This window comes from Pelodiscus sinensis, chromosome 20 (assembly GCF_052426305.1).
Source record: "Pelodiscus sinensis isolate ZL-2025 chromosome 20, ASM5242630v1, whole genome shotgun sequence".
Taxonomy (NCBI): domain Eukaryota; kingdom Metazoa; phylum Chordata; order Testudines; family Trionychidae; genus Pelodiscus; species Pelodiscus sinensis.
This window is the reverse complement of record NC_143071.1, coordinates 23,755,750-23,779,181: the sequence shown is the minus strand read 5'-3', so window position 1 is coordinate 23,779,181 and position 23,432 is coordinate 23,755,750. Positions and strand designations below refer to the sequence as shown.

Genomic DNA, 23,432 nt, shown 5'->3' with positions numbered 1-23,432 from the left:
CTCAGTAGATGGGTGTCGGCTGCTAGCAGGACTTGTAAGATCACTGAAGAGACCCAGAGAGTCTCTTGGGCCAGTGCATTCGCATTCTGCTGCGCTGCACCCTGGCAAAGGGTCTTTGTGGGGTTGTCCAGCAGTGCAATAACCATTGTAATGACTCAGTGGCACAAAGCAGCAAAATCCACCCTGCAGGGACAAACTGGCTAAGATGGGAGAGGTGTCATCTGGGAGCTCCTGTCTCAGGAGAATGCCTTATGGGCTGCGTGGAAAGGGAAGTCCCTCCCCCAGAAAGCTGTTCTTGGGTGGGCAACCAAGGCCCGGGGGCTGGATGCAGCCCCCAGCTTACCTGGATCTGGCTGCTAAGGCTCAGGGCCCCCCCCCCCCCACCACCAATAGGGAGCCTGCACTTGTGCTCCAGACCCTGCCCCCGCCCACCAACCACAGGGCTGGAGCACACAAAATCTACAAACCTGGGATCTCCCAGGCTCTGGTGTGCGAGGGGAATGGGGTGGGGGTCCTTAGTTGAGGGCCACGTCTGTGAGGATTTGTGGGGGTCTTTGTTTGCTTCTTACTGATCAGCAGACACCCAACTGATTTTTCTGTGGGTCAGCAGCCCGATCCAAAAAAGGTTCCCCGCCCCTGTTGTAGAGGTGAGAAACTGAGCTCTCACTAGGCCAGATCTGCAGCTGCTGTAAGTCGGGGTATCTCTGTTGATCTCAGCAGAACTGCTTGGATTTACACCAGCTCAGGATCTGACCCATTGCGTGTTGCATTCAGAATGCACCTCTCCCAGATATCTGTGCAAGCTGCGCTCCCTGGCAGTCACATCCTGGGACAGTTGAAGGTTCCAGCTGAGCATGGCTGTCCTGCTGGGTGGCAGACCAGATGCAGGTGCCAAGAAAGACAAGGCCCTGGCTTATTAAGAAGAGCTGTAAATAATAGTGTTGGGTCCTTGACTTATAGTCAGAATGAACTGGGACCCATGCAGCATGTGATCAGCTGCTTTTCTTGCTTACACATTGGGATAGTGCACATGCCATAGGTTAGGTTAGTAGCTCTCGGGTGCCTTCGCCTACCCCAGGTAGGAGCTTTGAGTGGGAGGTGAGCAGAGCAAAGATCTCAGTAGATCTGAGATCCTCACAGATTCTCCTCCAGCAGAAGACCAGGCCCAAGCCAATGCAGGACAGTGCTTTGCCCTACCGTCATTGTGGGTGGAGAGAGGAGCCCTTGAGATGCTGGCGCAGTGAGCTGGGGTGGGCGGGGTGGTGGGGGGCGTGGAGGAGATGGCTTAGTACTGAGACTTCAGCTCCAGGGGGTTCTCAGGGCGGGTGTGGAGAGGAATGATCAGCAGAGCTCGCACTGCTCAGGAACTGAAACCAATTCCCACAAGGTCCGGAGTCCAGTTGTTCCACCTCCCCCTTTCTTTCTGCATTGCCAGCAGCTATTAATACATCAGCACATTCACTCTGAAGTGTGAGCAGAGAGGCTGGAGAGGATGTGCTGGGGGTTTCCTGCCCTTTGTAGGGAGACTCAGCCAGGGTGGAACAGAGTTCTACCCAGCAGCTCTTCTTAAAGAGGCACACGCACTGCTAGCAGCAGGGAGTGAAAGGAGTCCAGTTTGCGTGTGCATTAAACAAACGTTCCATGTGGGCTGGGGATGTGAAGGGAGAGGCTGCTAATACATAACAAGAGGCTGCCACTAAAATGTGCCCCCCGTAACTGACAATAAGCCCCCTCTCCCAGAGGCACTTGTGCTCTCTGGGGTGGGTAGGTAAGAGCTGAGGGAAGTGTACACACGTGTTTTCTCATTTCAAACAAATCTGCCTTCTTCTGAAAATACCCTGGGAGGGAAATAACAGCCCTTGGCAAGCAAAGGTTGATAATGAGCCTTGTGCTGGGCACGTTTGTGCTCTGTCAGCAGCCTCAGGATGGCAGAGTCAGCCGGTGTATCTGGAACGGGGAGGGGCAGGGTGAATGTCAAGACCTAGCAGTAGTCTCCTCCTTCAGTGTTTATCCATATTTTAAATGTGCAGCCCCTGAGGCAATCCAGTCCTCAGAAGCCTTTTGGGTATGTCTACACTAGCCCCCTAGTTTAAACTAGGGAGGCTAATGTAGACATTCGAAATTGCAAATCAAGCCTGGGATTTAAATATCCCGCGCTTGATTTGCAACTTTCCGGCCAGTTGCCATTTTTGAAATGTACAAGTACGGACTAACTGCCCGCGTCTACATGCGGCAGGGACCTGGTTTTTCAAATTAAAGCCCCTAAATCAAACTACCTATTAAACCTCCTTGCAGGAGGATTAGGGCTTTAATTGGAAATACGGGGTCCCTGCCGTGTGTAGACACGGGCAGTTAGTCCGGACTTGATTTTTCCGGGAACAGAGGTAAGACTGACCCGTCTATAAGTTCCTGGATTGTCCTTCATCCTTGGTCTGGGAGTGGGGGAGCCCCTTTGCCCCCCCTTCCCAGTAGGCACTCATGACCTGGAAGAGGCTTGGCACGCTCCTCCACCCCCAGGCCAATCAGGGTCTGGGGGCAGGGGAGCGCGGGAAGCCTCCTCCCGCCATGCGAGGATCATGTGGCACTTTGAAGTGACATGGGCCCCTCGCAGGGCCGGGGCAGGATGAAGGAAGCTTTACGCAGCTCCCCCCGCCCCCACACTCTGATTGGCCTGGGGGTGGGGGAGCGCATGAAGCCTCCTCCATTCTCCCCCCACCCTGCGAGCAGCATGCAGCGCTTCAAAGCCCAGCCTTGGGAGCTGCAGCCTAAGAGTTCATATGCAACACATCCTTGCCAGCAGCCTGAGCACTGGGGCAGGAGCAGAAGCAATACCACACTTACTGGAGTATAGGAAGGTGGAAGGCGGGAGCAAGGGCGAATGGCAGCTCCATGTGCCAGGGACGTTGCGTCGCTCAGGGTACGTCTAGACTACAGGGTTTTGTCGACAGAAGTTTTGTCGACAGATACTGTCGACAAAGCTTCTGTTGACAAAGAGCATCTAGACTACATTCAGTTCTGTCGACAGAGCAAGCTGCTTTGTCGACATAACAGTGTGGACGCAAAGGACAGTTTAGATGCAATAACGCCTTCTGTCGACAGAACTCTATCGACAAAAGGCGTTATGCCTCATAAAATGAGGTTTACCGGCGTCGACAAAACTGCTGAGTTCTGTCAACATTATGTCGACAGAACTCAGCGGTAGTGTAGACGCAGGTTTAGTTTTGTCGACAAAAGTCCACTTTTGTCGACAAAACCCTGTAGTCTAGACACACCCTCACTGGGGTGGCACTTAGTGCCATGGGGCCACAACGGGAATTATGACGTGTCAGTGAAGCTCCCAAAAGTCCATCCCTCCTGAGGGAGAAGGGGATTTTGAAGCAAACTGTCCCAACCAGGTGGTTTTTTTCATTGACTCTAAAATACATGCAATGCCAGCACAGCTCAGAATAGCATGGAATTATAGGAACCCTTCCCTTCTCCCCCTCCTCCAGCCTCCCACAATGCAAATGCCCAAATCCCACTAATTTTAATGGCCATCCAAACTATTTAGACAGCTTTGAAAAGCTCAGGCTGTAACCCTGGACTAATCCCATATGGGCACCATCTGAGCTAGAAAACACTGGAAAAGGGAGGAGCTCAGATCTTCTGTGTCTGACACCAAGGCGTCAAGGTGATGAGTGTGTTAGGAAACCTAGAGAGTCTCATCCTAAAGACCCTGCTACCTACCTGTGGGGTCATCAAGGTGGTAATTAAAGAACCTGTACCTTCTGGATCAGCTCGGTGTCCTGGCTAACAGTCGACTGTCTCAACGCAACAGGATCCAACACTCTTCATGAGCTTTCACTGATCACATAATGGCCACTTTGTTTGTCCACAGAGTCGCTGTACTGCCAGCTCCCAGCTGGTTGCCTTGCAAAGAGCTCCATGTCTTCTGACTCAGGCGTGGGAGACACGCTACCTAAACCCCAAATTCTAGCCTCTAATTAGATTCTGTTTGTTTTCCTGCTTGCCGTTGTGATGGCTTGGATCACAGAGATCCCCTTGAGACTGTCACCTGATGGTCTGATCATACCACTGAGTCAGCCTACCAGCCCTCTGGGACACCCCACCACCTGGTCCTGCTGTGCAACAAAAGTAGAGTTGAGGTAACAGCCCTCTGCAAAGTAACATAGGCACTAAGAGCAGGTCAGCTCTGGAAAGGCTCAGTCACAGGGACATGACACAGTGCAGCCCCAATGGATATATCTAGCTCAATATGCATGAAGTTCAGACCAAGTGAGCTCATAAGGTGTTTGCCCCTTTTCACAACAAAAAGGAAATGCACAGCTGTTATCTGGGGGTGAAGGGAACAATTATTTACACGTGTTTGATAATAGTCATGTTTTTAAGTATAAAAAGTAGGAGGTAAGTGGTTGCAAGTGATGATAGACAGATCAAAGCAAGTTAATAAGCAAAATAAAACACATCCCTGAGAAGCCTAATAAACTAAGAACTCATCGTAAATATAATTTCTCACCGTTGTCCTTAGTTTCAGGTAAAATCTTTTCAGGCCTGAGCTGATCTTTTCCTGAATCCAGCAGCTTTTCCCCACCCCTCTTAGAGTTGTTTCGTTTCCTGGTGTTTTCATGCAGCCTCTCAGGGGGGGAGCAGTCTGTGAAGCCAGCTGAAGACCATCATTGTTTACTTCCCTTGACTTGCATAGGATTTCCAGAGGACAGCAAATCTTTGTTCAATTCTTCACCCCCTGTGGAAAAGGTGGATTCCAATGCCAGGTGGCATGTCACATGACTGTGGGACCAACCATATTTTAGGCTCACGGGAAACACCAGACTATTCACAGCTCATTGTCTTGAGCACCAGGCCATAAAGTTCTGTAAGGGCCACAAATGGCTTTCACTAGCAGATTAATAAACAGGCTTGCACTTCCCATTTCTAATGTCACATACAAGAATGACACTGGCATACAAATGGAAATACACGTGGGGGGGGAGGAGGGTTACAAGTTCTTCAGTGATAGGCCATGTGCCCATTTTGCCTAAAGCATATTTGAGTTCTGCATATTCAAAAACATATTGCCATAAAAAATATGGAGATGCAACATCACAGCCGCTTCCTCCTAATGCCGCACTGGAGAGCAATGCCTGGTGTCTGCAGCCCATCGGAATGAGCAAACATACTGGGGGAGGAAGGGGAGGGCTAAGGCATGGAAGCCACATCCTGTCTCCCACATCTGCATGGCTCAGCAAGCTCACAGGAGGCTGGAACTGGAAGATCAGGGTTACTATTTAAGCACCCAGCCCCAAAGGGAACTGGAGGCTATTTTTATAATTGTCAATAGTTCTTCCCTAAAGGCTGCTCCTAACTCTCCTTCTATACAGCTCTATTATTGGCCCTGTGAAATGCTGCCAACTGGGTCTTGTGACTCCACTTTCATTTTGTAACAAGGTTTTTTAATGTTTAAAAAATGTCCAGGCACAAGAAATTCATCAGATAACCCTCTAGCAGAGCTGCCAATCCATAACACCCTGCACTTTGAGTGTCTCTCGCGTGCAGACACAGCTCCAGTATTGGGGCTTTCATAAAAGGTCAGCACCATGCGACCCATGTGATCTGAAGCATCCTTCTTTTCCCATCACATTGCATCAGGATGACTGATTATAAAATTCCTGTTGAGCTCACAGTTCCCTAAAATAACAGCAGCGGTGAGAAGCCCCGATACTAGCCTATTCCCTAGAAATAATTGACAAACTTCTGTTAGGCTTTCATTCAGCAAACCATTTTCACACATGATTATCTTAAGGACATGGATGAGTACAATAGTTATTCAGCAAAGCATGTTCTTAAGTTGCTGAATTGTGAATTTGGGGTCTTATTAACGTTTCTCAGATGCTTCAGTGTTACGCAAAGGAGCAAAAACAAACAAACCAAAGTCTACATTTTTACCAACAGGTGCTTTTAGCAATTGCTATGTGTTTTATTTTACTTTCTTTAGATTTATACATCATAACACACCGATTGAGAGCTCTAGGCCCTTGTCAGCTGTTTACAAGACAAACATGAATGAAAATAAAAGTAAACTTGATACGCTCCTCCCAATCAAGAAGAACAAAAAGCCAAAGCACTCAAATTCTAGCCCTTGGTGCAGCTGCCCCGTGCCTAACAGCTCTAAGAGTCCAATCACAGTGCTGCTCCGGTTCAGTCTTCACACCCTGCAAATTCAAGTGCAATTAGCAAAACTACCCTATCCCAGGAGACAGTCTTGGGTATGAAAATCTTGCGGCCCCCTGAGATGGGGGGCCACTCTTGTGGCCCACTCAGTAGCTTTGTAGTGCTGCTCAATTGCTGCCATAACCTCTTCCTTTCCTTCGTAGCCTTCCCTTGGCTTCGCGCATGAAAAACTTAGCAATGAAGGCTCACTGTGGGATGAGTTCTGTGCTGCGTGCAGCCATGCAACACTCGTGTCTTTTTTTCCTCTGAGTAGTACTCATTTTAAATTTCAGACAAGTAGAGTTGCTTTCATCTCCTCATGTAGCTATTGGTGAAGCAATGTTCCCTTAGTTAATAGAGCACTGGGCTGGAATTTTGATGTTGGAGTTCTGTTCCTGGCTCTGCCACTGACTTGCTAGGTGACTGTCACCAATTGGTGCCTCAGTTTCCCCTTCTGTAAAATGGAGATAATATTGACTTCCTTTATGAAGAAGTATGGCAAAGTGATGTAGAAATATTAGGAACTATTATATGAGCAACAAGAATATCCAGAATTCTTATAGTGAAAGAATTTGAGAAGAAATCTAATCCCTCCATTTTCAGGGCATAAACCAACTTCTAACTATTGAGGTCAGAAGAAAACTGTGGGAACAGATTATCCCATAATTGTTCTTGCAGGGTTTCTTGTATGTTTCTCTGAAGCAGCAGGCACTGGCCATAGGGGCCACTGCTCTGATCCCCTGCAATTCCTTTGTTCCTCTCTGGCTTGGCAGCAACCAGATTCCATCATGAGATACATTGCGGCTGTGTCTAGACTGGCCAGTTTTTCTGGAAAATCAGCCGCTTTTCCGGAAAAACTTGCCAGCTGTCTACACTGGCCGCTTGAATTTCCGCAAAAGCACTGACTTCCTACTGTAAGACATCAGTGCTTTTTGCGGAAATACTATGCTGCTACTGTTCAGGCAAAAGTCCCTTTTGCGCAAAACTTTTGCGCAAAAGGGCCAGTGTAGGCAGCTGAGATTTGTTTTCCGCAAAAAAACCCCGATCGCAAAAATGGCAATCGGGGTTTTTTTCCGGAAAAGCGCATCTAGATTGGCAAGGATGCTTTTCCGGAAAAGTGTCCATGCCAATCGAGACGCTCTGTTCCGAAAATGCTTTTAACGGAAAACTTTTCCGTTAAAAGCATTTCTGGAAAATCATGCCAATCTAGATGTAGCCTGCAGGTATTGTAGCTTGGAGTGATTTTTTTTAACACTGCTGCCATTATCCAGTAGATCCAACCCGCAAAAACCAAAATATGTTTCTTGACAGTTCTCTTAATCCACTGATTTTTTTTTTTCATGGAAAGCTTATTCACCTGGAAAGAGAATGGTCATGGGATGGTTTTTTGTTTTGCGTTTGTTCAGTGCCTAGCACAAAGAGAATAGTAATAGAAATGTAGCCATGTTAGTCTGGTGTAGCTGAAGCAAAATGCAGGACTATGTAGCACTTTAAAGACTAACAAGATGGTTTATTAGATGATGAGCTTTCGTGGGCCAGACCCACTTCCTCAGATCAAATAGTGGAAGAAAATAGTCACAACCATATATACCAAAGGATACAATTAAAACGAATGAACACATATGAAAAGGACAAATCACATTTCAGAACAGAAGGGGGATGCGGGGGGGGGGGGGAAGGAAGGTAAGTGTCTGTGAGTTAATGATATTAGAGGTGGGGAAAGTTAGATGTCTGTGAGCTAATGATATTAGAGGTGATAATTGGGGAAGCTATCCTGGTAATGGGTAAGATAGTTGGGGTCTTTGTTCAATCCGCCCCTCCGGAGAGTGTCGAATTTTAACATGAATGACAGTTCAGAGGATTCCCTTTCAAGTGCAGATGTAAAAGGTCTTTGTAGAAGAACGCAGGTGGTGAAGTCGTTGAGACAGTGTCCTTTCTGGTTAAAATGGCAAGAAATAGTTTTTTCTTTGTGATCTTGTCTGATATCTGTTTTGTGGGCATTAATCCTTTGGCGAAAATTCGACACCAAATATAACTTAGATAGGGCCACGATAAGGTGGGTGCATAATTGGCTGGATAACCGTAGTCAGAGAGTTGTTGTTAACGGTTCTAAATCCTGCTGGAAAGGGATAACAAGTGGAGTTCCTCAAGGGTCTGTTTTGGGACCCGTACTGTTCAATATCTTCATCAATGATGTAGATATTGGGATAGAGAGTACGCTTATTAAGTTTGCAGATGATACCAAACTGAGTGGGGTTGCGACTTCTTTGGAGGATAGGGACATAATTCAAAATGACCTTAGCAAGTTAGAGAAATGGTCAGAGGTAAACAGGATGAGGTTTAATAAAGAGAAATGCAAAGTGCTCCACTTAGGAAGGAACAATCAGTTCCATACATACAAGATGGGAAGCGACTGTCTAGGAAGGAGCATGGCGGAAAGGGATCTAGGGGTCATAGTGGACCACAAGTTGAATATGAGTCAACAGTGTGATGCTGTTGCAAAAAAAGCAAATATGATTCTAGGTTGTATCAACAGGTGTGTTGTAAGCAAACCTCGTGAAGTCATTCTGCCGCTCTATTCTGCACTAGTTAGGCCTCAGCTGGAGTACTGTGTCCAGTTCTGGGCGCCACATTTCAAGAAAGATGTGGAGAAATTGGAAAGGGTACAGAGAAGAGCAACAAGAATGATTAAAGGTTTAGAGAACATGACCTATGAAGCCAGGCTTCATGAACTGGGCTTGTTTAGTTTGGAAAAAAGAAGATTAAGGGGGGACATGATAGCGGTTTTCAAATATCTAAAAGGGTGTCACAAGGAGGAAGGCGAAAATTTGTTCCTCTTGGTTTCTGAGGACAGGACAAGGAGTAATGGGCTTAAAGTGCAGCAGGGGAGGTTTAGATTGGACATTAGGAAAAAATTCCTAACTGTCAGGGTGATCAAATATTGGAATAAATTGCCAAGGGAGGTGGTGGAATCTCCCTCTCTGGAGATATTTAAGAACAGGTTAGATAGACATCTGTCAGGGATGGTGTAGACGGAGCTTGGTCCTGCCTTGAGGGCGGGGGGCTGGACTCGATGACCTCTTGAGGTCCCTTCCAGTCCTATTATTCTATGATTCTACCTTCCTTCCTTCTTCCCCCCTCCCCCGCATCCCCCTTCTGTTCTGAAATGTGATTTGTCCTTTTCATATGTGTTCTTTTTTTTAATTGTATCCTTTGGTATATATGGTTGTGACTATTTTCTTCCACTATTTGATCTGAGGAAGTGGGTCTGGCCCATGAAAGCTCATCATCTAATAAACCATCTTGTTAGTCTTTAAAGTGCTACATAGTCCTGCATTTTGCTTTAGCACAAAGAGGTCCTAGTCCATGACTAGGCTTCTAAATGCAACTACAATAAAATAATAATAATAATGAACTAATCCTTGGTCATAGCACATTACAAGGGGCAAGTGCCTGATGGTAATGCAATATAAATAATTGTCCATATTGGCTGTACAAATTTTGGGACAGAATGTACTGTGCCTAGCACAATTGGGCCCTGATCCCAGAGCATCTGTACTACTGTAATTGAAATAATAATCCATATAATCAGATTCTGGGATTGCTCCTGGGTCTGTATGTCTGTTGAGTCAATGTGAAGTGATGGGAGTAGCAATGAGCGTGGTCAAGAGCTCTGAATCAGCTCTGGGAGCTGAGGCCTGTGGCCATCCCGGTTTCAAGGTCTCAGCCATGTCTGGGGTTTTGGCACGCGGAGCTTTTCAAAGGACCCCTGTGGGACGGCAGTGCCTTTCAGCTACTGGTGACTAACAAAAAGGGCCTTCCATTCCTTGCCCCAGGAGAATTCCTGGCTTTCTCACTGTGGCTGTGGCTTTGTGCAGGCACACTGAGGGGAAGGCCTGGGGCCTTACATCTGGCCTGTTTACTCACAGTCTGTGGAATTACCCAATTGTTCTCATTGCCCAGCTGAGGAGTGATGTGTGGGCTGGTGCTGGTACCCTTTGTGCATTTCTACTTGGTGCCATCCTCTGCGTCTGTGCTCTGCAACTTGGCTGCAGTCACCGAGACGATTCCTGTGTCATTCAAGCCAGCATGCCCCATGGAAAGAATGGCTTGTGGGCTGGGGAGCGAGCTGTGTGACTGTTGCCGTAACAAGGAGCCAGGAGGCTGTGTGTTTAAGTCACATGTGGTAGGGTTGGCAGATGGTTTCAACACTTGACATTGCATCTTATTTAGAAAATCCTGGACATTTATATTTTCTCATTTATATTTTCGCAATTTGTTTCCTGACTGGACTGTCTGATTCAAAACCAGACACCTGGTAACCCTACAGGTGAGGATTGGCCTTACTCTCATGGCAGAGCCCCCAGGCAGTATGTACTGAGCTGGTACTGGTGCCCTCTCAGGGGAGCATCTCTTCTGCCTGGCTTTTGTTTCCATAAAGAATAGCCTCTAGCCCCAGAGTCCTTGCCAGCATTCGCCTTCCTGCCCTCAGCAGAAGCAGCTCTACTGTCCAGACTGGTGCATGAGCTCATAATGGCTGCTCCATTTACTCTGCACGCTCAGTGCACTGCCAGCCCCTAGCTCATTACACCACAGGAAGGGAGTAAGAGAAAGGTGCTTTCTGAAGCCAAGCTCTGGCTGTTTGGGAGTGACAGGGCAGCCCCCGACTCCTGTCACTGCCAGGCTGGAAAGGGAGGTTTCACTATTGGTTTCCAGCTGGCTGCAGAAATCCCTTTTCTTATCGCTTGTGTAGCGAGGGGAGGGCCTGGGGTAGCCGGCTGTTCCTGTGAAAGAGAAGCAGGGACTCCTTGCCAAGATTCAGCTGTAACCCTCTCCAGCAGGGCTCCCGTGGGACAGTAAACATGTGCAGTGGTCGGGTCCTTTCTGGTAGCAGGCAAACCACGATGCTCTGCCTGAGGATGAAATCAGCCTTCATCAGCGGAATAGTTTATGCATGAATCGAAACTTCAGAGCTGGCTGGGTGGGGGAACAAGCAGGATGCTAGTTCTTTAAAATGCTTTAGCCACCAAAGGAGGAGGGCCAGGGATAGAGGAAATAGCAACACACTAAGACTGGGGAAGTAGGGAGGGATTTGAGAAGCTGGATGTGTTGTTACTCCGTTCTTCCAAAGAGTCGATTTGTATACGAGGCTCCTGGTGGATACTAAAAGGAGTCAGGCGTGGAGAGAGCATTCTTCTGATTTGCTCATGCTGCAGCTTTAAAACTGTCCTCTGGAGAACCTGGGCTTTGCCAGCGTGTACACGCGGTGGAGTATTTGGGGGGACTGTTGAGTTTGCGGGTCATGCACCCCCTCCTTTTTCCTCTTCGGTTCTGCCTCGCTCTTTCTTTTCCTTTGAAAGAGACAAAGCTACTTCAGTTTGGAGCACAAACATATGATCAGCACATGGAAATGTGGTAATTTGGATGCATTCATGATTGCAACAGATTGAAGAAATTAGACCAGACAAAGAGCTTTTTTTGGGAAGAGGAAGAGGAGGAGGAGGAGGCAAGGAAAGGAAGGAGGGAGGGAAAGAGGATTGAAGAAGGGGACGCCACCGAAAAAAGGGACGGTGTGACACACGGATGCTAAATATATCCTGTAGTAATGGAGAGGGACCGCATTTCAGGTAGGCTATTGATTGTTTTATCTATGCTGTATTGCTCCACTGTCCTGCACCCCCGTCCTTTCCCCCCAGAGTGTCTGCGTGTTAAGAGAAGAACCAGCCAAGCTCTGGTTTGATTTCAATGGTCCCTTTTATATTTTTTTAATGTTCTGCTTTTTATTTTTTTCATCCTCCGAAGTTCTGCAGACAGATAGGGTTTCCAACAGAAGCAGAGGAGGGTGTGGGAGAAAAAAAATCATTTTCTGGGTCTGGATTTCATTTGAGTCTCTCTCTCTCTCTCTCCCTCTCCCTCTTTCTCTCTCTTTTTCAATCTGCTGCATCGGAGTGAGGCAGATGAATGCTGAGACTGTTAGCTCAGGGCTAGGAGTCAGGGAGAGAAAATATTCTGGCTCTTCATTTAAGGATGCCTTTAGACCCTGGAGGTCGGCTGCACGTTGTGGTTTAGCTTTCCCTGCATGCCAAAGCTTGTGTTAAGACAGTATCTGCCTTTCCAGTACAGCTTGTGCTGCTTCAGAGAGACTTGGTCACAGGTCAGGAGTCTCCTGCTGCTAGGATGGTGCCTCCTGGCTGCATGCATATTCCCACAAAAAGCAGAGGCTGGGTGTATAACCCTGGGAAAAGGGATTGGCTTCATGCAGTCTTAGGCTCCAAGTTGCTGGAGAAGTGCGTGTGCTGGGGTGGGGGAGGGGATAGAACGAACAGGGCCCCTCTAACTCCTGTGCCTCACTGACAGTGCCAGGTAATGGTGCATGTCTGAGAGATGAGTCCTCAGCCTGTTGGTCAGAAGGCATCAGGTAACTGCATCTCAGCAAGCGGCAGTTCGGGACCTGTTGCTAAGCAGTGGCTAAGGCCCTGACAACAGTTGGTTGTTAAAAGCCAAGGGTAGGGATGCGGGGAGGTTTGCCTTAGAAGCTTGAACCCAGAGATGAGAGCAGGGCCACATCCATTCAGAGCTCTGTGAGGGACCCAAAGAGAAAACAGGAGGGCCTCCAGCAAAGGAGTCCCAAGGCATCTGGAGAGGCCAGGCATGCAGGGGCTGATACTTTGAATGGGCTAAAACACTGCAGCTGCTAACTCAGTCTGGGGTTCCTTGTTCATTCCCCATCTGCTGGGAGTCAAGGGGTGTGCTGGGGACAGTGAAAAGCAAATGGCTTCTCACCGGCTCTGAAGCCTGCATGTGCTTCCGGCCACTCTGAGTTGGCATGGGTGAAGCAACATCTGGGAGGGGTGAAGCATCAGGGATGGAAAGAAAACCACAAGGATGAGGGGAAGCGGTTGAGCAAGGGTGGAGAGCAGCAACCACGAGGGAAAGTCAGTCCCATTCCTGGGCCAAACTGGGGCATGTAGGCCCACCGTACAGCCACACAGCCTTGCCTGCTGCAGACAGGGCTCGAGAGACCCGTAGAGGCCATCAGGCTGAGAGGGGAGGCTGTGGAGGACCTTGGTCCAGACACTAGTTTGTGCCATTAAGTACTGTAGGGGAGGCCTTTCTTTACTCCAGCCAGACACGTAACAGTGCTCGACAGAGGGACCATGGAGACAGAGAACTGCACAACCATGATGGTGCACAGGCCCAGCTATGACTGAGTAAGGGACTGATCCTGGGAGGTGCTGGGCACCCACAACTCCTGTCGTTGCTGTCAATGGGAGGTGACAGAGTTCAACAGCTTGAGACCGGCTTGCAGGAGCATCCTCTCCTTCCCACCCCTTTTCTAAAGAGGTTGATGTGTGCGCTCCTTCTCTCTTGCCCTCTCTTCCCCACTTCTCTCCGTTGGTTTGAGCCACTTCAAAGCATTCCTGGGAGCTGCTCTTGACTCAACGGATAGCATGTGAATATGTTAGTAATACCAGAGCTCCGACTTGGATAATCCTGTAGCACTGCAGCATGGGCCTCGGCCAGACAGAGGATAAACAACAGAGGGAATGGGACAAGTTCTGCAGAGCAAGGCCGGTCGGACTCCACACTGAGTTGATCTTTTAAATTTGCTGCTGCTTTTCCCTGGCACTAGCATTTTCCCAGGACAAGGGGGCCTGACAAACAGAACTTTCATTTCTGGCCCCAGTCCCATGATCTGAAGCAGGCCTGAGCTCAGCTCCCAGAAGCCCCGACTCATTTTGGGAACAGCTCGGTGTGACTCAGCCTGCACTCTACATGCAATAGCTGGACGTAGCAAGAGTCCATCTAACTCTGAGCGGGATACGTCCTGATCACTCTGATCACCGATACCTTATGTGCAATGGAGCTAAGGGCACAGATGCAGCAGCCCTAGTTAACCTCCAGTAGCCTGACACCTTCCTAAGGCTCACTAACAAAGTCTGCAAATTGTTGTGTCTGCAGATGACTTAGCTTGGGAGTGTCAGTGACCCCTGCTGGAATGGGAGAAGTCTCTGAAGATTTCAGTTCCTGTGAGTTAGCTGTGTCATGCTGTTGTTGGCAGGGCAGCCAGGCAACGGAGCCCCCAGTGAAAGCATCTGCTGACATGTGGATGACAAATAGTTGTGGTATATGATGGGTGCTAAACAAGGGTAGTAGATGCATGTCTCAGCTCTGGGTGGAGAGGCTGGTTTGCACGTACAGTTCAGATGTGGGGAGCATTTCACCAGGATACAGTGCCCAGGACTCTGCTCTGGGTTCACTGGGCTCTGGGGGGCTGTGCTTCCAGCCAGCTGTGCCAGAGAGGAAAGAGTGCAGCACGCTTGCCAGGCAGCGAAGCGCTGTCCAAGACTGGAGAAAGAAAGGGACATGACCAGCGGCAGTTCTCGAATGATTCATCCTTTTGAGAGCCCTGTCTCAGCAGCAGCGTGGGAGAGGAAAATGCAGGAGGGGGGTGGGTATATTTAGAGCCTGAGGAAACATTAATATGACATAGATTTGTTAATAGGAAACAGTATTTAAAAGCTGCGGTTCAGGGAGGAATTTGAAATGCACTGGCAACCTCTTCGGAGGCGCAGGGGAGCAAGGGTTAACGTGAACATCGGAAAAGCTTGTTAAGTGAGGCGCTGGCGTTTCACATTATGTTGTCAGTTTCCTAGGTTTATTCTGCAGCACTGACCCCTGGGCAGATCTGCTTGGTTTCTAGGCCACAGACTGAGCTGTGGCTGGTACCTGGCAATCCAGCTGCCATCTCTGGATCCAATTCTTACTCAGGTCTGACTCTGGCCTCACATAAGCCAGAGTTGCCCCCCCAGTGCTCACCAGTGGGGCTGATGGAGGAGGACAGTTAATCTGGGCTCTGTGGTCAGGGCCCCAGTTTGTAACCATGGTGTAAATGAAGGGACGTGGAGGAAGTGCATCTCCAGCTAACATGATTGTGCCAAAGCCCTTCATGTCGCTCAATGGACCAGCATCCTGGAGTACAGGAGAAGAGAACTGGGCCTCCCAGTCTGGCTGGTAATGCTTTGGCCATCATGACGAGAGCGGGCAGTTCAGCAGCTGGTGTCCCAGGCAGAAGAGAAAGCATCCTGCCCTCTCACAGTTCTGGCTCTGCAGTGCGGGAAGCAGGAAAGAAAAAGCCGGGTTTGGTGAATCAACAAGACATGACTCAGATGGAGAACAGATCCATGTCGCGCTAGGTGGCCACGTTTCCTGGTGCTCTTCTGGCCAGAAACATGCTTTTAATTAATATTCTACCACTGGAGCTTCCCACAGTAGAAAGAAAACTGAATCCTGCCTTCCCAGAGCTGTGGGATGGAGCCTCAGTGTGACTAAGAATCAGGCCACTTCTCATGCAAGCACAGTGCTCCTACAAAGAAGCCCTCTGCATTCCTGATTCTGACAGGCTCCCCCCACACGGGGGAGAGGGAGGGCAGCCTCGCCACGTCATCTAGCCACTCTCCAGTCTCTGACACTGGCCAATGCCTGCTGTTTCAGAAAAAGACGCCAATCCCTGTAATACACCCTAGCTCTGCAGTTCTGGGCCTGGGGATCCCTGAAGCATGAGGCTGAGATAGTCCCTGTCAATGTAATTGTGGATGTTTCAGTACAGAGAGATTCATATCATGACCCTTTAAAAGGTTTTACTCCCTATAGTTTCTTACATTGCACCTATCACCATAATATGAGCACTCTCAGGCTACATCTAGACTGCAAGCCTCTTTCAACAGGCTTTTTCGAAAGTATCTTTCGAAAAAGAGCATCTAAACAACAAGATTTTTCAAAAAAGCGGCCCACTTTTTCGAAAGAGAGTCTGGACACTCTCTTTCGAAAAAGCCCTGTTTTCATGCAATAGCGCCTTTTTTCAAAAGGTGACTTTCAAAAAAAGGTGTTATTCCTTGTAGAATGAGGTTTACCGCTGTTGACAAAACCGCCACGTTCTTTCGATTTACTGTCGACAGAATGTGGCAGTAGTCTAGACGCAGGTACGGGTTTTTTTTTAAAAAAGCTCTTTTTTCCAAAAAAATCCTGTAGTCTAGACACAACCTCAGTAGTGCAGTAAGCAACATGGCTAAAGTGTGTTGTGTTTGTTCTTTCACTCGCTCCTCAGAGGAAGTGTGCAAGGAAGTGTCTTATTTTGCTTTATTTTAAATATTATATAAATGTCATTCTATGTTTACTTAAGAGAAGGCAGATTAAAGCAAAGAGCCTTGCACTTGGAGTGGAAGGCAGTAAGCTTTATGATGGGCCTTAATTCCCATGGGAGTTCATTCCACAATTTTGGGCCTGTCTCCCGTCCTGCTTTATGCTCTCCTGGGAAGGGACAATCTGGCTGTGTCTACACTGCACCCCTTTTCCGGAAAAGGGATGCAGATTAGACACATCGGAATGGAGATGAAAGTAGGAATAAGAGACCCTCTGGAAATGGGCTTATTTTCCGGAGACTCACGTCTAGACTGGCGCTTTTCTCCGGCTTATCCCCAAGCCGGAAAAAAGTGGCAGCCATGTAAATGCAAATGCCGCGGGTGATATTTAAATCCCCCGCGAATTTTGCTATTCCGATGTGTCTAATCTGCATCCCTTTTCCGGAAAAGGGGTGCAGTGTAGACACAGCCTCTGTGTTTAGAAGCTAAAGCATTGATACCTTTGGGCATCAGTAGAATAGACTATTGTAAAATCACCTGACATTGAGTTTCACAAGTTAACATTGCGGTACATTAAAACACAGAGATCTGCTTTAAATGTATTGTTATCAGGTATCTTTAATCTTGTGTTGCATAAAAAGACTGAAAAGCTGTACCCACCTAGTGTTCTCTAGCCCTTATTTATTTATTTATTCATACACATGACTGCTCTTCCTCTACTTCTTTCCAGACAGTCTTGGGGAGTCTAGATGGCAGCAGGTTTGTTCCCGCTAGTGTTCCTGTCTTTCCCTGAGGGTACGTCTACACAGCAGCGTTATTTCAAAATAACAGACATTATTCCAAAATAAGATAGTTCATGTCTACACTACAAGCAGTTATTTCGAAATAATGTCAAAATAATGTTGAGCTGGAGGACTTCTTACTCCAACTCCTGTCACCCTCATTTTACGAGGAGTAAGGGGAGTGGGAGGAAGAGTGCTCTTCCTCGGACTTCCTGCTGTGTAGACAGAGCCAAAAGCCGAAATAAGCTATTTCAACTTAAACTGTATCTACTCGACATCGCTGAAGTTGCATAGCTTATTTTGGCTTTAGCCCTGCTGTGTAGACATTCAGTATGAGATGGACATTTTGGTAATGGTTCATCCAGATTCTCCTTTAATAAAGAGCCAAGCCAGCTCTTGTCTGCAACCTCAGTTGAGACATTAATTGTGAAAGAGGCAAAGGGTTCCATTGGGTTTTGTTAAAAGTAAAGAAAAGAGAGGCGGTAAAGGAGTGGGAAATGTGGTTTTATTGCAATGTGTGGGGTGGGTAGAGCTGATATTTGTTACTTTATGGAGGATTCAGACCTTGGATGAATTATTTTATACTAAGCTTCCATATATAAATTGTTTATAAATATTTAATAAACGATTAATAGGTGTTATAGGCGTGTTACAGACATGAGAGGCATGTGTTGCAGATGGTCTTACAAGGTCTTACTTATATATGATTATAAGTAACCTAGTGAATTTTCTAACAGCTAATTAGCCATTTATTACACACCTGTTAATCATTTATTAACCCTGTATAAACACTTTATAAATTAACCTTCCTGCAAAGTGTGACAGCTTGTCAGCAGCGGCCTGGACAGCGCTTGTTTGTAGTGCATGTGGTTCAACAGCTGTCCAGTCAGTCAGGTGTCTATGTCTTCTGACTGACTTGAATGCTAATCAGCTCTGCTTAGGCTGTGCTCACTCCGCTGGGGCTCAAGTGACTAAGAGCTGGAGGGAGTAGGGGGAGTGATTGGTAGGGATCACAGTGTTCCTCCATGCTTGTCAATGGGATTTCCCTAAATGGGGTGTAGCTCTCGATATAGGGAGCCTGATTTTGACCTCATTCCAGCAGTGTTTACTGCTAATTACACTGGCTGCCCCTGCAGTTATTCCTGATTAATGCGGGTGAGGCAGAAGAATCAGACCCAAGTGCAGACTTACTCCAAATGGTCTCTGGCATTTTCCTAGTCAGTGGTTTTCACAGAAGCATGAGCTCGGCTTGTCTGTTTCCCTAAGTGCTATTCCCTATCGGACACCCTCTAGAGCAAAGGTTTCCAGACTGTGGGGTGCGCCACCCTGGGGGAGGGTGTGCATGGCAAGGTTATTTGGGGGCAGGAGGACTGGCCTTGTGGTAAAACTGTGATCCTTCTGTTTTTGCTTGCAACCACTTAAATCCTACTGTTTATCCTCAATAAAGCACTTTGTTTACTATCAAGTCCAGTGTAAATAATTGTTACCTGGAGGGAGCAATCAGGGTGCATATTTCTCTTTCATTGATAAGAGGGTGAACATCCTCATGAGCTTTCTTTGTGTAAAACTTTTACTCAGAGAAATTGAGGGTAGGGGAGTTGATCCCTTTTGGGGATTGGTTTCCTGGGCACTGTGCCCTAGAAGAGCATTCTCTCAGAGCTGAAGTGTCTGCCTTGTTCTCCAGGGGGGATGGTGACCCCAGCTCTGTGCCTTGTCTGGGGGAGACTAGAAAATCTGGCCTAGCAATACAGGGTGGTAGAGAGTTTCAGGGAGCAAGAAGGCAAGTGTCAGGAGCATAATCAGCACACCCGGGAACAACCCCAAGGGGTCTTTTGTGTCCACACCCCATTGCAAACATTGCTTGTAAAACTGAACTGGCTCTTTACTAAGATATACAGAGATGCTGCAACTGCAGCTAGCATTCTATCCATGTGCACATAGGCTGATTTCCTGGTGTCTCCCAAAACCTCTGCTCCTCCCTCCAAGTTCCATGCAGATTGCTACAATGGTGTGATATCATTCCTAGAAATGGTGCCTTCTTAGTCTGTGCTGCCAGGAGTGAGGTTTGAGAGCAGCAGCGTGGGGAAGCCTCATGGGAGTCCACAAAAAAATGTGACCACCAGGTGGGGAGAAAACTATATTTCTCATTTAGAAAAAATATGAGGGGAGGAAACTAGCTGCTCTAGAAGCCAACATATTGGTTCCTTTGTTAGCAAGAGCCTGATTTGACCTCAGGTCCAACTCAAAGGTCCAGCAACTTCCTGATTTCCACCATTTTCCACCATGGCTGAGGGGATTCTCTTCATTTCTTTTTGAAGAGATGCTGCCAGGTTAAAAATCCATAATTTAAAAGAGAGAAATGTACTCATCTATGGCACAAATAACAAAGGTACTCATTCAAAATGGAAAGAATTTGAGCAATACAGATAATTTTCGTCTATGCTGTTTCATATTTCTCTGCCCCCTCTTGCCTGTCCAATGAACATGCTGCAGACAGACCAGCCTGCTCTCCTTTTGCTGCTTCGAAGCAATGTGTGCATGAGAATCCATCTTAACTTCTCAAATAGTTTTACTGCACTGATCACTGAATTAAGAACTCCAGGGAGACTTAGGATTGTGTCTGTCTTTCCATGGGGTTTGTTTGTTAATTTTATGGAAATGTTTCTCAGGCCAGGTCTACACTTAGCCTGAGATTGATGCTCCGGAGATCAATCTGCCAGGGTTCAATTTAGCAGGTCTGGTAAGAACCCGCTAAATTGACCACAGATGGTACCACCATAAACTCTGTCGCGAGGGGTAAGGGAAGTTGATAGGAGAGTTTCTCCTGTTGACCTCCTGCAATCGAGTTGTCACAGAAATTCGATTTAACGTACATAAGAACATAAGAACATAAGAATGGCTGTACTGGGTCAGACCAAAGGTCCATCTAGCCCAGTATCCTGTCTACCGTCAGTGGCCAACACCAGGTGCCCCAGAGAGGGTGGACCGAAGACAATGATCAAGTGATTTGTCTCCTGCCATCCCTCTCCAGCTTCTGACAGACAGAGGCCAAGGACACCATTTTATCCCCTGGCTAATAGCCTTTTATGGACCTAACCTCCATGAAATTATCTGGCTTCTCTTTAAACTCTATTATAGTCCTAGCCTTCACAGCCTCCTCTGGCAAGGAGTTCCACGGGTTGACTACACGCTGTGTGAAGAAGAACTTTCTTTTATTAGTTTTAAACCCACTCCCCATTAATTTCATTTGGTGTCCTCTAGTTCTTCTATTTAGGGAACTAATAAATAACTTTTCTTTATCGGCCCTCTCCACACCACTCATGATTTTATAGACCTCTATCATATCCCCCCTCAGTCTCCTCTTTTCTAAACTGAAAAGTCCCAGTCTCTTTAACCTCTCCTCATATGGGACCCGTTCCAAACCCCTAATCATTTTAGTTGTCCTTTTCTGAACCCTTTCCAAGGCCAAAATATCTTTTTTGAGGTGAGGAGACCACATCTGTACACAGTATTCAAGATGTGGGCGTACCATAGTTTTATACAGGGGCAGTAAGATGTTCTGGGTCTTATTTTCTATCCTTTTCCTAATAATTCCTAGCATCCTATTTGCCTTTTTGACCGCCGCTGCACACTGTGTGGAAGTTTTCAGAGAACTGTCCACGATAACTCCAAGATCTCTTTCCTGATTTGTCGTAGCCAAATTTGCCCCCATCATACTGTATGTATAGTTGGGGTTATTTTTCCCGACGTGCATTACTTTACACTTATCCACATTAAATTTCATTTGCCATTTTGTTACCCAATCACTCCGTTTGGTGAGATCTTTTTGGAGTCCCTCACAGTCTGCTTCTGTCTTGACTATCCTAAACAGTTTGGTATCATCTGCAAACTTTACTACCTCACTGCTTACCCCTTTCTCCAGATCATTTATGAATAAGTTGAAAAGGATTGGTCCCAGGACTGACCCTTGGGGTACACCACTAGTTACCCCTCTCCAATCTGAAAATTAACCATTTATTCCTACCCTTTGTTTCCTGTCTTTTAACCAGTTCTCAGTCCAAGAAAGGACCATCCCTCTTATCCCATGGCCATGTAATTTACACAAGAGCCTTTGGTGAGGGATCTTGTCAAAGGCTTTCTGAAAATCCAAGTATACTATATCTACTGGATCCCCCTTGTCCGCATGTTTCTTAACCCCTTCAAAGAACTCTAATAGATTAGTAAGACAGAATTTCCCTTTACAGAAACCATGTTGACTTTTGTCCAACAAATTATGTTCTTCTACATGCTTCACAATTTTATTCTTTACTATTGTTTCTACTAATTTGCCCGGTACTGAAGTTAGACTTACCGGTCTGTAATTGCCAGGATCGCCTCTAGAGCCCTTTTTAAATATTGGTGTCACGTTGGCTACCTTCCAGTCATTAGGTACGGAAGCCGATTTAAAGGATAGGTTACAAACCACAGATAATAGCTCAGCAATTTCTCATTTGAGTTCTTTTAGAACCCTTGGATGAATGCCATCTGGTTCCAGGGATTTGTTAACATTAAGATTTTCTATTTGTTCCAAAACCTCCTCTAATGACACTTCAATCCGGGACAGTTCCTCAGATTCATCACCCACAAAGGACGGTGCAGATTCAGGAATCTCCCCAACGTCCTCAGCCGTGAAGACTGAAGCAAAGAAATCATTTCGTTTCTCCGCAATGGCTTTATCGTCCTTGATTGCTCCTTTGATAGCTCGATCATCTAGGGGATCCACAGGTTTTTTAGCAGGCTTCCTGCTTCTAATGTACTTAAAAAACATTTTATTTCTTTTTGAGTTTTTGGCTAGCTGTTCCTCAAAATATTTTTTCGCTTTTCTTATTACATTTTTACACTTGATTTGACAGTGTTTATCTCACTAGGATTGGACTTCCACTTCTTAAAAGATACCTTTTTGTCCCTCACTGCTTCTTTTACATGGTGGTTAAGCCACGGTGACTCTTTTTTAGGTCTCTTGCTATGTTTTTTAATTTGGGGTATACATTTAAGTTGGGCCTCTATTATGGTGTCTTTAAAAAGTTTCCATGCAGCTTTCAGGGATTTGGCTCTAGTCTCTGTGCCTTTTAATTTCTGTTTAACTAACCTCCTCATTTTTGTGTAATTCCCCTTTTTGAAATTAAATGCCAGGGTGCTGGACTGCTGAGGTGTTCTTCCCACCACAGGAATGTTGAATGTTATTATATTATGGTCACTATTCCCAAGCGGTCCTGTAACAGTTATATCCTGGACCTGATCCTGCACTCCACTCAGGACTAAATCGAGAATTGCCTCTCCCCTTGTGGGTTCCTGCACCAGCTGCTCCAAGAAGCAGTCATTTAAGCCATTGAGAAATTTTATCTCTGCTTCTCTTCCTGAGGTGACATGTATCCAGTCAATATGCGGGTAATTAAAATCCCCCATTATAGAGTTCTTTATTTTGGTAGCCTCTCTAATCTCTCTGAGCATTTCAATGTCAGTATCGCTGTCCTAGTCAGGTGGTCGGTAATATATCCCTACTGGTAATTTCTTATTATTGGAGCATGGAATTACTATCCATAGCGATTCTATTGAACATGTTGATTCACTTAATATTTTTATTTCATTTGATTCTACATTATCTTTCACATACAGTGCCACTCCGCCACCCACCCGGCCTGCTCTATCCTTTCTATATATTTTATATCCCGGTATGATTGTGTCCCACAGATTTTCCTCATTCCACCAGGTTTCAGTGATGCCTATTATGTCAATCTCCTCATTTAATACAAGGTACTCTAGTTCACCCATCTTATTAGTCAGACTCCTAGCATTTGTGTACAAGCACTTCAAAAATTTGCCACTGCTTATTTGTCTGCCCTTCCCTGATGCATTGGATTCCTTTGTATGTGGTTGTTTGTCTGCCCTGGCCCATGGTTCGCCCTCTCCCCTCCTCTCTTTCTGACTACAGCTTAGAGAATCTCTATCAATGGATTCTCCTCTAAGAGAAGTCTCCCTCCGATTTACGTGCATCTCCGCACCAATCGGCTTTCCCCCATCTCTTAGTTTAAAAACTGCTCTACGGCCTTTTTAATGTTTAGTGCCAGCAGTCTGGTTCCACCCTGGTTTAGGTGGAGCCCATCCTTCCTGTATAGGCTCCCCCCTCCCAAAAGTGTCCCCAGTTCCTAATAAATCTAATCCCCTCTTCCCTACACCATCGTCTCATCCACGCATTGAGACTCTGAAGCTCTGCCTGCCTACCTGGCCCTGCGCATGGAACTGGAAGCATTTCCGAGAATGC

At 46.7% G+C, this 23,432-nt stretch overlaps 1 protein-coding gene across 2 annotated transcripts in view; it reads left to right on the top strand.

The window, feature by feature from the left end:
- Nucleotides 1-23,432, top strand: part of SEPTIN9 (septin 9) — a 266,724-nt gene that overhangs the window by 55,462 nt on the left and 187,830 nt on the right. Inside the window, exon 1 of one of the 2 annotated variants that reach the window (XM_006122953.4) lies at nt 11,144-11,834. The exons of the other annotated variant lie outside the window; for it this stretch is intronic. Coding sequence (XP_006123015.1) covers nt 11,813-11,834 — 22 coding nt within the window. The 5' untranslated portion in view covers nt 11,144-11,812. Of the gene's footprint in view, nt 1-11,143; nt 11,835-23,432 lie in introns of those variants that run through there. 2 annotated transcript variants of the gene reach the window in all.